This window comes from Recurvomyces mirabilis (assembly GCF_035927965.1).
Source record: "Recurvomyces mirabilis strain CCFEE 5264 chromosome Unknown scaffold_18, whole genome shotgun sequence".
NCBI classification, from domain to species: Eukaryota; Fungi; Ascomycota; class Dothideomycetes; order Mycosphaerellales; family Teratosphaeriaceae; genus Recurvomyces; species Recurvomyces mirabilis.
This window is the reverse complement of record NW_027041952.1, coordinates 69,623-85,299: the sequence shown is the minus strand read 5'-3', so window position 1 is coordinate 85,299 and position 15,677 is coordinate 69,623. Positions and strand designations below refer to the sequence as shown.

The following is a 15,677-nucleotide window of genomic DNA, read 5'->3' as shown; positions in this document are numbered from 1 at the left end:
CCTGAATCTGGTGCGGCATGAACGCTGGTTAGCATACTATCGTGAAAGTAAATACCATGAGACTGCTTGATACGGTCCACCGCAAGCAAGCCAAAAGCGCCTTATTCGTAGTGTTGGGCCACAGAGCATTCATAGAGCATCCATGCATGCGGCACTACTGCTGACGAGCGAGCTACCACGGATGGCGAGAGAGACACAATCACGTACTAGTGGACGAAGTATGGAAAGCTCTTCGATCCTGGAAGTATCTCATGCGAATATGCGGTATTCATGCAGTGTATGTGCATGTCAAGAACTTCTTGACTCTTCTTAACGTTAATTGAAGTTGTACAAATCGCGATAATGATTGAACGTATGATAGCGCTACAAAGGACGATGCTTGCGAAGTCGTATGACTCTCTGGAAAGGGTGTCAGCCGTCATTGCATAGCACAAGTAGTGCAATGACAAGTCTAGCAGCCAGTGATGTGGACTATGCAGGTCCATCGCAGTGATGAAACCTAACGCGTGATGTATAGTATTACAATGCTCTATCTAATGCTACAGCAAGCATACCGCCACGCATTCGGCACAAGCCGGCGAGAGCGTGTATATGCGACTGAACCGCGCGTATCGGCTCATCACCCCTCTCACAGCTTCACACCTTCAGTGAGCCTTCGCACTCGACTTCAACCCAGCAGCTTTCTCCCCCGCCGGTTGAATCCTCGCCATCATCTCCTCCTTCGTAATCAGATGATCAATCCGCTCCAACAACCCCAACAAACTCTTCATATCCCCGGACCACTGATTCAACACCTCATCCGCATCCCTCATCTTCTCAAAACTCACAATCTGCGCCGGGCGATCGATACGAGCGTAGATGGTTTTACTTACCACGAGATCGGAGATGTATTTCTCGGTTTCCTTGGCGGGGAGGTCGAGGAGGGAGGTCAGGCGTGGGAAGGTGATGCGGGTGTAGTATTTTGCTATCACGCGGACGTTGTGCTCGATGACGCGTTTGCGAAAGTCTTGCCAGCGTTGGTGGGATTTGGGGTCGTCTTTGTTTTCGGAGGTGGTGAAGATGTCGGTGGAGGTGAGTTGGGGGCCGAAGTTCTTCTGGATGCTTGGCCAGCGCATAAGTTCTGGGACGGTGAAGAGTTTCAGAAGTGAATGTTCGGTGGGGCAGGAGGTAGGAATGCGCGTGTCTTGTGCTATGCGGTGGAGGAGGTCGTTTTGTTCGTTGTCGTAGGGTGCGAGGAGGATGAAGTAGATTACACGCTGTAGTGACGCCTTGAGGTGCTCTGGGTTCTCTTCCACGGCTTCGGTGTCCAGGACTTGACGGTAGTGCTTGCAGGCTTCAAGATACTTGTCGTCGTGCTTGGCCAGTGTGATCTGCTGCTCGTAGAACCGCAGCTTGAGGTCGGTCACATCATCCTCCTCGGGGTCGGCATTCGCATCCTCGCCCACCGCTGTATCTGCCTGCTTCCGTGCCTGCTCCTCCTTTTCCTTCTTTCGCTTCTCGATCTCCTCTGGTGTTCGCTTCGGTTTGCGATTGAAGTATCTTGTGCTGATTTTGCGGCTCAAGATGCCTGCTTGTGTCCAGTCGCTGTCGTCTATGCACAGAGATACCTGCTCGAGGATGAATTCGGTCTTCTCTCGCCTCGACATGGACCCGAAGGTCTCGACTTGCAGTTCGCAGAGGATGTCTTTGGCAGATGTGATGTCTTTCTGCTCGCGCTTGATGTTGGAGAGGATGCGGGTGACGCGCGCTCGCTCGACCTCGACGAAGATCTGCCAGAGCATTAGTCAATAAACATATATAACGGCATAGTGAGAATATCATCCTTACCTTCCCCTCCGTCACCGTCCGTAGCGTCTCGATGACTGTCAGCTTAGTATCCTGACTCGGCGCATCGTCCAAGAACCCCATCACCACCTGCACCATCTTGGTGATGGCCTGCTTGAGCTGCCCATGCTTCTTGCTCAACAGCAACACCTGCTCATTGAGCAGGCTCCAGTCGCCACTCTCCTTACATATCGTCACAATCTTCACGATCAGCCGCGATGTACTGGGCAGGTCGGAGCTCTGTCGTGTCTGCTTCTCTAATGCGAGTAGGCGGTCGATGGCCGCTTGTGTTTGGCCATTTGAGGCGAGGGATTCGGCTTCGGGGATGGCGCTGTCTACTTCCTTGGTGTAGTCCTTATCTGCCTTGAGCATTGTGCCGTCGGCCATGATGGAGGGGATGTTGAGTTGTAGTTGTGGCGGTGGTGAGTGTAATGTGTGAGGGACAAACAATGTTGCTTGCAAAGGCAGCTCTGTGATGCGTGGTGTCGGCGTTCGGAGCTTTGCTCACGTGCTTCGAAAATCTTGATGCCTGGTTCGTGCCTGAGACGCGACACACCCTCCTTAGTCGCGAGGCACAGGAACGGCATCTTGATCTCGACATGTTCAGAGCATGACGCTGGGCAAAGATAGCGAGACATATCAGTAATGCTGACATGCTCTCTATCCCTCGCCGAGCTACCTTGTCTAGCTTGGCCACCGTGATAAGCTCCACACGCCGGTCGCCACCGCTTCACCATACTCTTGGGACGAGTACTAATCCAGCCTTTGCGTTGCAACGATGGTCAAATCTATCAACATGTGCATCTCCGTTTCCCATAACTCCACGGGCTGGGCTAGTAGTCTCCGCATGCTATCCAGTACCAAGCAGCCAAAGCACTCAGGCGAAGCGTTTTCAGAGCGGCAACGCCTCGACTCGGACTGTGCCCCGGGCTACAAAACCGGCCGCGAGACCATGGACAGCAATCGATGACGAAAGTCTGGTGCAGTTGCGTTCCGCCGAGCTGACGAACGGCGAGATTGGTCGACGACTCGGTCGCACGCGTAGGGCGATAGACCACAGAATACATGCCCTCGACCTCCCTCGTCGAATACTGACCAAATGGTCTCCGGAGACGCTGGAGACGCTGGAGGATCTCTGCCGCCAGGGCATGACTAGTGAGGCGATCGCAACAACGATGGGGGCGTCTGTGAAACGTATCGAGATTGCCCGCTCTCGCTACCTGCGAGCCGCAATAACCGAAGGATCGAGTTGGGGGCCTGCAGATCTCGACAGGATTCAGCAGATGAGGGAGGAAGGTCGCACGTTGGAGCAGGTGGCGGAGGCGATGAGCATCTCGCGCTCCGTCTTGGTGCGTCTGATCAAGCAGTACCTACCACGATCTTCTCGGTACGATTCCACGAGGAGTGACACAGGAGTCGCAGAAGTCAGCCGTCTTAGAGCTGTCAAGCTCACAGCTATTCAGACGACGGACAAACTTTCAGGTCGATCTGTGGAAGGCGTTCGCAAGCAACATATACCGAGAGCACCTCTCTGGTCAGACAAGGAAAAGGCGACGCTGCGTGAATTGCGACGCCAGGGACTCTCTATAGCTGACGCCACCACGAAGATGCCGGGGAGGACGTTCAAAGCAGTGGAAGCTAAATGGTATCGGACCCCCGGTGGACAAATACCGATCCTAGGAGCCAAAGTTGCATCGGCCACACGACTCGGCCAAACTCTCGGACAGCCCGTCAGCACGGCTCTGCACGCCCGCCATCTTTCTACCTTACGACATGGTGGACAGAGAACTTCGCCACAACCGCCTTGTCGGACTTTTCACCGCTCGGTCAGGGTGACTAACAGGACTGAGAGTACAGAGTCGAAGAAACAAACACCATCGCGAGCCGGGAAACTTGAAAGAATTGAATAGACACCAGAGGAGCGAGCAAATCTCCTACAGCTTCACAAGTCTGGTGTGTCGGGAAACGAGATTGCTGAGAAGCTTGGGCGCTCAAGGGAAGCGGTTCAACATCAAATGAAAGTCCACGGGTTACAGTCGCCGCCACAGCCATGGTCCGAACAGGATTTCAAGAAAATTGAAAGGCTTTGTGCGTGTGGGATGAGAAATGGAGAAATCGCCGCAATTATGGGTACTACCAGTCGTCGCGTTAGACAATGCCGGAGTTACCGTGTGAGCGATCCTTTGAGGAAGGGACCAAGCTGGACGCAGGCAGATGTCGACAATATTCAACGGCTGAGGCAGGAAGGTCGCACTTGTAAAGAGATCTCATCAATGCTCAACATCAGTCCTTATGGTGTCACAAGACTGATCCGCTATTATCTTCCGCGCAGCGAGCGCTGCTCTGTTCAATGGACCCCAGCGGAGACCGCACAAATGCACAGTCTTCATGTCGCAGGCCTCAAGGCCCCCGCTATCGCTAAGAAGACTCCCAGACAGATCCCCAGCAGCAGTCGAAAAAATGGTCTTCAGGCGGAAGGGGCAGACACGTCATTATTGGACTGTAGAGAAGCTCAACACTCTCCACGACATGCGCAGTCGAAGTCTAAGTTATAGCGAGATCCAAGCGAAGATGCCCCGGCGAACGATTAGCTCTTTGGCGTCCAGGTGGTTGAAGATCGCAAGCAGAAAGGGACTGATGATTGAGGATCGTAACAATGAATTCCGCCAACCTAAGTACGGCACGAAAGATGTAAGTTGATAAGACACAGGTGTGTTTCCTCGGGTGGTGGCAGAGCTCGCACGACCTTTGCAGCGAAACGAATGGCATCAGTAAGCGCTGAGCTGCGACCGAGTTATCAAGGCGTGAGGTATTCGCCGACAATGATCAGAACTTGCGCTGCGTCTTCGCCTCGGGCTCATGGAATGAGCGAGCTTAGCAAAGCTCTGCTATACGCCACAACAGCGTGCTTACACTTACTAAGCAACGCTAACCCCAACTTGATGCGTATTCGTTTGAAGACTTGTACGCCACGCCGAACATGCATCGACTGCAGAGCTGAGTGGGACTCTGAAACCATGCATCGCTCGAGTGATACTTAAACTCGCGACGCCTCATCTCAGTACCGGGGAGCTTCATTCCTACTACCAACAGTACCAGCCATCAAGATGGACACCAACGCCAAACAAGCCGTGATTGAGACAGTCTACAAACTAGCCTACGCCCTGGATGCCCTAGACGAAGCAACACTCTCCCAAACCTTTACCAACTCCTTCCACCTCGACATCTCAGCCCTCCTCGGTGTTCCAGCTAAGGACATCACCGGCACCGAGTACTACCAGCTCGCCCGCAAGAACCTAGGCGGCTTCGATGCAACACAGCATCTTCTCAGCAATCCTCTCGTCACTTTCTCCAGTCCACAGGAGGCACATGTCAAGGTTTATATCTCGGCCTTCCATGGGATCGTGACTGAGGGGAAGACGGAGGGTGCGACGGCGAGGGTGTTTTGGTTGATTGATCTTGTGAGCAAGGATGGGGAGGAGTGGAGGATCAAGGGTATTAAGGTTCAGCTTGTGGCTCCTATGGATCATTTAGAGGTCTTCAAGATTGGGCATGAGCGTGGGGTGGCTGGACAGTTGCGGAAGGGTATTTGATGACGAGGACGGCCAGTGAGGAGGATATCCGGTCAGGCCCATGATCCTGCCGCGGGAACGATCGTGTGTGGCGGTCTATACTGGCGACCTGAGGCCGTGTCGTAAGCATATCTGGACGCTCGTTATGGCTAGGCCGCTCGTCTTTGATACTTCAGCATTATGATGTAGATATTATTCAATGAAGCTCAGCCTCAACATTTACCAATGCTTGTCGTGCGGCTGAGGTTCGATCTTCCAAGAATGGAGACTGGTGAAGTGTTACACGGACGTTCAGTAGACCTCACTTGAAGGCCAGAGCACCCTCCCACCCCAAAGCGGAAGGAGGCTAGAAGCATGTGAAAAGAGTGCTCCATTAAAATTCGGGGCTAGATCGTGTCTTCCCGAACTGCATCATCCAGCACATATCACTTTACTTCCTCCAGAACTTTCGTATATACAGCCCGTTCGACCTTCGTAACCATCTAATTGATAACCGCTTTTGTTCTACAGAGGTACATTGTCAGTCAGCTCTTACATAGCACACGAAACACAGCCATTGGCTCGAAGCTAACGATTTCGGGTTAGTGACTTCGACATACGGCTTACAGTGCAGTGGAGAAGCTACGACATCGACCAACTTTCGGGCCCGAAGGAAAGAACATAAAAAGCATCGAGTCTTGGAGGGTTTAATCTCAATCAAAACACGAACCATCAAACAGCAATAATGCCAGGCAAAACTCTCCTTGTCCTTGGCTCCGGTCCAGGCATCGGCGTAGGCGTCGCCTCCACCTTCGCCGTCCGAGGTTTCACGCACATCGCCCTCGTCTCTCGCGATGCTTCTCGCCTCAAGGAAGACCAGGGAAAGGTTTTAGACGCTATTCAGGAACGAGGGTATTCGTGTCAAGTCAAGACTTGGGCTTGTGATCTTACGGATGCTGGGCAATTGAAGAAAGTTCTTGGGGAGGTGGAGGGGTTTGGGGATTTGGAGTGTTTGTTGTTCAATGCGGCAAGGGTGGCGGGGAAGCCACCTTTGGAGGAGAGTGTCGAGGCTATTAGAGGGGATTTTGAGGTTTGTTGTTTTGCCACTCTGCACGTCCTTTGCATGGGGGTTGTGATGCTGACGGTATGTCCAGCTGACGAGTATTGCTCTTTACAACACAGCGCAGTGGGCTATCCCGCTGCTCAAAGGGAAGTCGGGCTCTGATCGCTCGCCTTCGTTCTTCGTCACCAGCACGACGTCGTTGTGGAAGGAGCCTGTACCTGCTCTCATGTCCTTGTCTATGGTCAAGTCTGCTCAACGTGCGATGGTGTTGTCTTTGCACGCACACTATGGCAAGGATGTGCACATCGCTCTTCTCAGTGTAGGAGGTGTGGTGAGCCCGGACAAGATCAATTTGACGCCGCAACATATTTCGGATCGGTGCTGGCACTTGTAAGTGGATGAAACCGTTTGCCAGACCTCGATGGATATTATACTAATACGATAAATGCAGATACAAACAGCCTAAGGACAAGTGGGAGCGGGATGAGATGATTGATGTTGCTGAGGGCGAGCAGGTGGGCTGATATGGGAGTTGAGGTGCCTGCACATCTACCGATACTGTTGCACCGAGGCTTACGTCTTCACCTGTGAAGACTTATGAGAAGTTCAGGAGCCTAGATGGTTGATTGCATACGAAACTCAGTCTCAAGACTCTTGCCAGCGATGTCCAAAGGCTTCTCGATGTCCATAGCAATTGCTGTTGAAAGTATTAGCAGATATTCAAAACCCATGATCTGACCACTTGTTCACTTACCAACGGCTTTCGCGATACCGTCGTCGGGCGTCACATTCTTCCACTGATGCATCACCGCCCTCTGCACCACCGAATCCCCAGCCTTCAACGTCCTGACCTCTCCACTATCAAGACGTAACTCCATAACCCCCTCAAGGATGATCATATAGTCCAGTGTCAGTGTCCGATGCATTGGTGAGGATGAACTGGCCGCGAACGAGACCATTGCGATGGCCGTTCCGTTGGATGGACACAGGCCAGTGGCGATTCCATTTCTGCGGTCCTGGGCATACTTGTCGATATCGTCTTCGCTACCAACGGACGGGATGGAGGCATGAGTGCTGTACAGGAGGTTCAGCTCGCCGTTGGGGATGGGGAGGGCGTTGTGTGTTGTTGGCACTTTGTCCGAGAAGACGGAGTTGCCTTTGCTGTCGTGTGTTGTGATGTAGTTTGCCATCGCGGTGGTCGGTTTACTAGTTTCCGCTTTGAGAACACTTGATCGGGGCCAGGGGTGAAAGGTGATAGGTCTGAGGTGACGAGGGAGATGTGTTTGAGGTAGTGTACTTGACTCTACTTATACTTCACCTTTGGCTGTAGGCTTCCATCGTCGTCCCCCGATGGTCGGACTGACAATTGTCCCCTCAAAAGCTTCGTGATCCTTCCGGCATGTTACTCTGATGTTTGGTTGCTTTGAGTATCGACTTTGAGAGTCGGCAAATCCTCAGCGAACTGCATGGTAGGGCAGGGGAGAAGGTGAAGGCACGACGGAGGAATGGTTTGCAGAACATGTCGGCGTCGTCGGCTCCGATCTCACCGTCCCGAGATGCAGCCGAAGCAGGGCAATTAAAGCTTTCGCAAGTGGAGACAGCAGCATCATCAGCCCACATGGAAGCCACTTGGTCTCGTGGTTCACCAGCCGCTGTGTTGAGCAGTAATTCCTCTTGAGCACTATCCTAGTACGCTGGTTTCAAAGGTAGGTGGTTCTTTTACTGATTATTTGCTGCACTGGGTACTTCGTCAAGATGAGCGGACCAGCTCCACGAGTCTCGACTTTTACTCGCACGCTCCCCTACCACTCCTCTACATACTTCCGAGCCATCACAGAAGCCTCTGCCTATCACACTTTCCTTTCTCAGGTCATCACCAGCACCGTCGTCTCGAAGGACGCCCAGGGTCTACCTAAAGTAGTCAAGCTGAAAGTCGGCTATCCTCCTATTGGAGTCGAAGAAGAATGGCGCTGCACAATGAAATTCGACCGTAGCGCCGGAACAGCAGAGCTGAGATGCAACACCGAAGGCGGCGCGATCGAGACGGTGGTGGTGAAATGGAAAATCACCCCGGCACCTTCGGCGACGAAAGCAGCTAAGACGACGACGGCAGAGCTTACACTCGAGCTGAAGTTTAGTGGCATGCTCTATGATCAGATGTTTGCGCTTTTGCCTAGTAGTGTTCCAGAGAAGCTCATGGAGTCTTTTGAGGAGAGGACGGAGGTGCTGGATGGGATTGAGAGGAAGGAGAGGGTTGCGCAGATGAAGGAGAAGGCTAAGGCTGCTGCGGCCAAGAAGGAGGGAGCGAAGGGTGTTGGCTCTGGGACGAAGGAGACCACGAAGAAAGCTGAGCCTGTGAAGAGCGCGGTTCCAGCCAAAGTACCGGCCAAGGTTGTTGACCCGGCAAAGAAGGTTGCGCCGAAGAAGACAGAGGTCAGACCTGGCAAAGCTGCTGGTACATGAACAGATGCCAGGTGATTAAAAGAGAGCATAAGCCTACTCCGCAGACACTACTTCGGCACTTTCGACAGCAGTTCGACATGGTAATAACTGCTCGGATCCCGCATCAGCTACAGGAAAGACTAGATGCCCAAGGATGTATGTTCTAACCTAGAAAGATACGAGCTAGAACGCAATGGATGTCCGAACTATGATAATCTCTAGCTCCGGCCAAATATCGTTACATGGTCAGGTCTGGCCACTTAGGGAACGAGAGAACGTCGACGAGTCGTTACAAGTGGTCGAATCCCCTTAAGCTCGATTCTGGGAATTGCGGGCAAGTTGGAGAAGCTTGGGATGCGAGTGCAGGATGTGTATAGAAGACTTGTGCAAAATGTGCCTTCATACAGCTACAGAGGTGTCGATCGAGTGCTCAATCGCGAGACTGGAAAGTCCTGTCTAGACCGTTCATTTGGAGCCAGCTATTCTGATGTTAGGATCTCCCATAGCTCGTGTAATATACACTGTGTGATCTCCTGTCCACGCCTAGAAGCAAACGCAGATCGAACTGCTCGCTTATGAAATCGTGACTTCCCTACATGCGTTAGCGCGCCATGCGCGTCATTGCTTGTTTCTGTTTAGGTTAATCGTGCCACGAATTAGACAGGTGATGATCTCGCTTCCCAGATGTGAGCAGGGCAGCTGCCCGTGAGCTAGCTGAGTTACCACTACTTCTTGCCAGCCCATCATGTCTCACACTTTGCGCCTTCTCGCAATCCTGGAGCTTTGCCAGGTCATGCCGACAGTCGGCAATCTACGCTCGACACCTCGTCCACATCCTGGAAAGCCACCACCAGCACGGCCTAGCTGAGACGGGACCAGCGCTGTCCTGATAACACTCGCTAACATACTGGTTGCGGAAGGCCTGCCTGCAAAACACACCCGCCAGCATGTCTACCATCGATCCTGGCATGCAGGATACAGTCACAGAAGCCGAACACGATGCCAAAGCCAAACACGGCTCGGGTGACATGACAGACGATGCGGATGCCAACCAAGCGGAAGCGTTTGAAGAAGAAGCCGAGGAAGCGGAAGAGCAAGAGGAGTATAGAGAGCCCTCGCGCTGGTGGTTCGCTTCCACAGCCTGTCCCCTTCTCGCCGGCACGTTCGGCCCCATAGCCAGCGGCTTCAATATCTGCGCCCTGGCAATCAACTGGCGCGTCTACATCCCACCCCAAGGAACCGAGGAGCACGGTGTTAGGATTGCCGATCCGCCTTGGTTGATTGCGGTGAATGCTGTCAGTTTGCTTGCGGCACTGGTAGCTAATGCGAGTCTGTTGCTTAACATGGCGAGAAGACTGAGGTTCAACATTGCCCAGCCTATTACGATCTCGGGATTTGGGTCGGCGGGTGTGTTGTTGATTGCGGATATGGCTGCGATGGTCGCGAGTCCCAATTATCACTTGACTGGCGAGGCGCAACCGTCAGCCAATCATGCTCTGACGCAGGCTTTCTATTATGCCATCTTCGCATCATCTCTATACATAATCATAAGTATACTGATGTGTCTGACGGTCTACGGTGCTACGAAGGACTACTACGAGAACAGCTTCCGTCTCACTGATTCGCAACGGACGCTCATGCTGCAAACGATGATGTTTATCGGCTACCTACTCCTCGGTGCGCTAGTCTTCAGCGAGATCGAAGGCTGGAACTATCTTGTCGGCGTCTACTGGGCAGATGTCACGCTCTTGACTGTGGGCATAGGCGACTACTCACCCTCCACCAACGTTGGTAGAGGGCTCATGTTTCCTTTCGCCATCGGAGGTATCCTCATGGTCGGTCTGGTCGTTGGCAGTATCCGGTCCTTGGTGCTCGAACGCGGCAAGGAGAAGCTAGGAGCCAGAATCACCGAGAAGCGTCGATCCGCTGCTATCCATAATGTGGATGAGCGGAGGCAGACGATCAAGGTTTCATGGTTTGCCGCCGCAGACTTCAGCACAGACCCCGGTCTCTCACCTGCTCAGAGGAGAGAGGAGGAGTTCAATGTCATGCGCAAGGTGCAAGCTGTGGCTGAGGGAGAAAGGAGATGGTTCGCGCTGCTGATGTCAGCGTCATTCGTGCTATTTCTGTGGTTTGTGGGCGCAGCAATATTCATGGTGGCCGAGAAGAATCAGCAATGGACTTATTTCAACGCACTTTACTTCAGCTACATCTGTCTCCTGACAATTGGCTATGGAGACTTACGTCCGGACAGTAATGCTGGCCGGGCTTTCTTCGTCTTCTGGTCTCTGCTGGCTGTACCCTCTTTGACGATCCTCATTTCTAATATGGGTGACACGATCGTCAAAGCCTTTTCAGATCTGACGATATGGATTGGCACCATCACTGTCTTGCCAGGTGAGCAAGGCTTTCGAGCAGGTGCAAAGGCAATGGGACAGCATACTTCGAAGTGGTTCAGAGATAGCTTCCAGCGCTTCACGCCGCCAGGACTCTTGGGCGATGTGCCGCAAGGCCATACGATTCATCATGAGAAGAGGATGAGTAGCTCACAACACGAGCAACGCATGCTTGACCGAATGGCGGAACGATTGACGACCCATGCTGAGAATGAAGAACTCCGCGAAGTCGAGGAGATGAATCAGCAGGAAGATGTTCTCGAAAGAGATATCAATTTCTACCACTATGTGCTAGCTCGGGAGTGTCGAAACCTGCAGAAGGACCTTGGAACATCTCCTGCCAAGAACTACGCATGGGACGAATGGGAGTACTTTCTAAAATTGATGGGTAACCAGGACGATCCAGAAGATTTCCTGGGACAGAAGCTGCCGAATATTTTGGTGCCTGAACCGCTGCGCGTGGCTCCTAGTCAGGGTTCCGATGCCACGGTGACTGGTGATGTGGCAGCTGAGGCGAAGGATGAGGCCGGAGCTGCTCAGAATGCAAACCACGACGTTGAGGACGCACAGACGGATGGCGTGGTAGGCCGAAGAACAGAGCTAAGAAACTGGAAAGCAAAGCGCAAAGCAAACAAACTCAGACCTCATCCCTCGCGCCAGCCTTCCTCGGGACGACATAAAAGACCTACTACAATGGACATTCTAGACTGGTCCTGGCTCTCCTCCAAATCACCCCTCATGGGCACGAAGACAGAAACGGAATGGATACTTGAACGATTGTCCGCAGCTTTGGAGCGGGAGCTGAATAGACAGCGAAAAGGCTATAAGCGTGAACCACCTATCAGACTCAGCGAGATCAGGAAGAGGCGTGTGCAACAGGCGAAAGAGGATAAGGAAGGGGTGGAGCCTGGTGGTGATGTTGAGGGAAAGGGCGTGAGGAGTCGGCATCAGGCCGGGAAGGGGATGCATCAGGCTGAGGATACTGCTATTGGGAAGGCTGAGAGGGGGGAGGCTTGAACTTGTTTATTGATACCCTACTGCTTGATCGACCTTCTGACAAGGCAGCATTGCGTGGCGTGATGATTGGCTGTTGGTCTGAAGCAGCATCTTATGATGAAATCGTGTTGGCTGTACTTATACCCTCTTCAGCTGATAGAATGAGCAGTACAGAAACAGATCATGCTCAGCTTCTCCGCAGGAATTTAAACATTCACACAGCGAACGCTGTATGGTTCTGCTTGGACCGATCGTGTGGTTTGGGTACGGCATATCTATGATTTCCTTGTACGCTATCCATACCATAGAGAGCGAGAGGTGAGGATCAAAGCACTGCTGAGAACATACCCAAGTTTAGGAACACAGATGTGATAATGCAAGCTCTCGTTGATCTGACATCACTTTCAATTCCACGGCCAATGCCATTTGGTTTCTTTTGGAATGCGAGCGCCACATTACCGTATTGACTTGGCTTGATGGATATTGATGGCGGAAGTATGGTGTGTCTTATGCATAGTCATCCCAGGTACTTATAGCATTCGGCCCCGAAAACAGCTTACACTCCTGCAGCTGTCTATGCGGGGCTAACTCCTTCACATCTCATCATCGACCTCAGCCATTACGGGCTATTGGTCCGATTTATCATCGAAGGTCAAACGAGGATTATTCAAGGGTACCCTATGCACATTTGCTATTGCTGACAGCTGTCCTCACGCGCTGGCTGTGATAAGTAGTAAGACCTGCCCTGCCAGCCATAGATCTGTAGATGCATGCTGCAGGCGATTCGTCAGCGTTGCGGAAGTGTCCCTTTCCATAGTCATCAGTACTTCCTCGATCATCATCGCTCTCTGGCTACTTATAAGCTTCAGCGATCTGTGTTTATTCCTTGGCTTTCTTCACGACATAGACACGCCTTCACCACCATGACCTCCAACGCTGCGAGTGAGATATCCAATCCGGACAACAAAAAGACTCCTCACGACTATGCTGACAAAGATGGCCACTTTCGAAGGCCAGACTCCAAGTTCCGTAGCTGGATCAGCTCAGAGCCAGGCGTCGAGTTCCCAGCGGAGAAGGATCGATATGTGCTCTACATCAATTACGGCTGTCCATGGGCTCACCGCGCTAATATCGTCTACCACTTGAAAGGTTTACAGGACATCGTTCAGCTGGTAGTCATGGATCACCACATGGGCCCTGAAGGATGGGTCTTCACTCCCGGCAAGCAAGGCCAGCACGATAAGGATCCGCTGTATGGTTTTACCAAGATCAAGGATCTCTACATGAAGGCTAATCCCGAGTACACTGGTCGATATACGGTTCCTACTCTGTGGGATAAGCAAATCGAGACCGTAGTCAACAATGAGAGCTCGGAGGTGATTCGTATGTTCTACTCTGCTTTCGAGGAGCTCTTGCCGGAGAAGCTGCGGGAGACGAACAGGCCTGGCGGCGGTCTGCTGCCATCAAATTTCAAGGAGGAGATTGAGCAGCAGAATGAATGGGTCTATAATCAGATCAACAATGGCGTATATAAGACAGGTGAGATTGAAGTGATCTCTACTGTCAACATTATCTGACCAGCAGCAGGCTTTGCCTCCACACAAGAAGCATACGAGCAGAACGTCAAGACAGTCTTTCACGCACTGGATCGCATGGAGGACGTACTCACTAAGAGCGAAGGGCCTTTTGTCTTCGGCAAGCATCTGACGGAAGCAGATATTCGGCTGTAACCTCTTCGTGAATCCAAAGAAACCACTGGGCCCCCGGCTAACCTTTTCTTCCTAGCTACACAACAATCGTACGCTTCGATGTGGGCTACCATACAATGTTCAGGTGCAACCTCAAGATGATTCGACATGATTACCCGAACCTTCAGAAATGGCTGTTGCACTTGTACTACGATCTCAGTCCAGAGGAGACGAGGAATGCCTTCGCTCCCACAACACATTTCGATGCGGTGAGTGGAGCAGTGCAAGAATGTTGGTCACTCGTGGAGTCTATGCTGACATTCTTGACACAGATCATGGAAGGCTATGCCGCCGCGAGCAAGTCCAAGATCGTGCCACTGGGACCACTGCCATTGATGATGCCGAAACCATAAGCATAACGGATTGTGACTGATGATGTGAAATGTGCAATTCGGTAGGCGTAGTGGAGTCCTCGTGATATGGTATGGTGCGAGAAGTACTATCCAACGCTGTTCTGAGCCATCCTGTCTTACTCACGATTACACCCGGTTTGGTTTGTTCGTACAATTAGCAGTTTCCTCCCCGCCATCCACTCTCTGATAATGTCTACGTTCGTCCCTGAGCCTCGCAATACCCCTTCAAATCAGCGAGCCACAAATCAAACTTCTCCATCAATGTCTTCTGAAACATCCACTTCACCGTCCTCGCCAGAATCCCACCCTGGCACTCCCAAGTCCTGACCTCGCACTCGTTCTCCCCCACCACAATGATCTCGTGGAACCTCTCGCCCCTCAGACCACGGGAGACAAATCCGCCCTCGGTCTTCCAGCAAACGCGGTAGAGCTTCGATAGATCAGAGTAGAACGAGCTATCGCTTTCCCTTGTACTTGCTGGAACGTAGTCGGATGGATGGGACGGCGTGGAGATATCGGTGACTTTCAGCCCCGTAGCTGTCTTATTGTTCGATTTTGATGCGTCCATTACGACTTGGAATGTCATTATTGAGCCCAGCTTCATCTTGCGGAAGTCCGCCGCGCCGCCTTCGCGGCCGCCACCGGGTGGTTGGACTTCGATCTTGGCTTCGGGACAGAAGGTGTTCCATTTGTTGTAGTTTGAGACGTCGAGGACGGCGTCCAGAACTCGTTGACCGGGAGCATTGATCTTCTTGGAGGCATACATTTGGAGGATTGTGTCGGAGCGAGGGATTTGGACGGTGCTCAGGCCCTTGGCCGGCGGCCACGAGTATGAAGTGGCCATGGCTGTATTGTTGTCTATGCGAGCTATGTTGTGCCTGTGAGTGTATATTTTTGTACTTTCCTGTGAGTGTTTAGTCGTCCAGGTGTCTGTAATGCTCAATGGTGATTTCTGGAGTCGTCGATATATGGAATGAAGAAAATGGAGCTGCTTAATTGAGTAGTCTGATGTTACTCGATTAGGAGGAAGGCCTTACACCACATTTGCGTGACATTTTAGAAGGCGATCATTGGCAAGGACCGAAACGTGTAGTGGTCATGATATTGATCTATAGCAGGACTTTGTGCTCAACTTGCACAAGTGCTGCCTAGTGCTTACTTGTCAAGGCAACAGTCGTCTATGACATGAACGGTTGGGTGAATGAAATGAGAGCATAATGAAACCCGCCAAATTCATGTATCATAGCTCCAGACAACTCTATGTAGCTGTCGAATGCAGCTCGAAACACTTCTATAATAGCGTA

The 15,677-nt window shown here is 52.1% G+C and overlaps 8 protein-coding genes across 8 annotated transcripts; 5 read left to right on the top strand and 3 right to left on the bottom strand.

The window, feature by feature from the left end:
- Positions 1–644: 644 nt before the first annotated feature.
- On the bottom strand, positions 645–2,211 carry RPN5 (proteasome regulatory particle subunit; the record flags this gene model as incomplete). The annotated part of the gene is made up of 2 exons (XM_064839498.1): positions 645–1,769; positions 1,828–2,211. The coding sequence occupies 2 exons, from the start codon at positions 2,209–2,211 to the stop codon at positions 645–647; spliced, it is 1,509 nt and encodes a 502-aa protein (XP_064692741.1).
- A 2,073-nt stretch (positions 2,212–4,284) lies between these two features.
- On the top strand, positions 4,285–5,417 carry LTS14_006804 (uncharacterized protein; the record flags this gene model as incomplete). The annotated part of the gene is made up of 2 exons (XM_064839497.1): positions 4,285–4,515; positions 4,887–5,417. The coding sequence occupies 2 exons, from the start codon at positions 4,285–4,287 to the stop codon at positions 5,415–5,417; spliced, it is 762 nt and encodes a 253-aa protein (XP_064692740.1).
- Positions 5,418–6,120: 703 nt separating this feature from the next.
- On the top strand, positions 6,121–6,962 carry LTS14_006803 (uncharacterized protein; the record flags this gene model as incomplete). Its single annotated transcript, XM_064839496.1, has 3 exons — positions 6,121–6,465; positions 6,530–6,828; positions 6,890–6,962. 3 exons carry the CDS (start codon positions 6,121–6,123, stop codon positions 6,960–6,962), a joined length of 717 nt encoding a protein of 238 aa, XP_064692739.1.
- A 90-nt stretch (positions 6,963–7,052) lies between these two features.
- On the bottom strand, positions 7,053–7,628 carry LTS14_006802 (uncharacterized protein; the record flags this gene model as incomplete). Its single annotated transcript, XM_064839495.1, has 2 exons — positions 7,053–7,135; positions 7,193–7,628. The coding sequence occupies 2 exons, from the start codon at positions 7,626–7,628 to the stop codon at positions 7,053–7,055; spliced, it is 519 nt and encodes a 172-aa protein (XP_064692738.1).
- Positions 7,629–8,193: 565 nt separating this feature from the next.
- Positions 8,194–8,901, top strand: COQ10_1 (Coenzyme Q-binding protein coq10, mitochondrial; the record flags this gene model as incomplete). Its single annotated transcript, XM_064839494.1, has 1 exon — positions 8,194–8,901. The coding sequence occupies one exon, from the start codon at positions 8,194–8,196 to the stop codon at positions 8,899–8,901; it is 708 nt and encodes a 235-aa protein (XP_064692737.1).
- A 926-nt stretch (positions 8,902–9,827) lies between these two features.
- Positions 9,828–12,293, top strand: LTS14_006800 (uncharacterized protein; the record flags this gene model as incomplete). The annotated part of the gene is made up of 1 exon (XM_064839493.1): positions 9,828–12,293. The coding sequence occupies one exon, from the start codon at positions 9,828–9,830 to the stop codon at positions 12,291–12,293; it is 2,466 nt and encodes an 821-aa protein (XP_064692736.1).
- A 902-nt stretch (positions 12,294–13,195) lies between these two features.
- Positions 13,196–14,373, top strand: LTS14_006799 (uncharacterized protein; the record flags this gene model as incomplete). Its single annotated transcript, XM_064839492.1, has 4 exons — positions 13,196–13,811; positions 13,860–13,998; positions 14,058–14,229; positions 14,293–14,373. 4 exons carry the CDS (start codon positions 13,196–13,198, stop codon positions 14,371–14,373), a joined length of 1,008 nt encoding a protein of 335 aa, XP_064692735.1.
- A 193-nt stretch (positions 14,374–14,566) lies between these two features.
- LTS14_006798 (uncharacterized protein) lies at positions 14,567–15,217 on the bottom strand (the record flags this gene model as incomplete). Its single annotated transcript, XM_064839491.1, has 1 exon — positions 14,567–15,217. One exon carries the CDS (start codon positions 15,215–15,217, stop codon positions 14,567–14,569), a length of 651 nt encoding a protein of 216 aa, XP_064692734.1.
- Between the last annotated feature and the right edge of the window lie 460 nt (positions 15,218–15,677).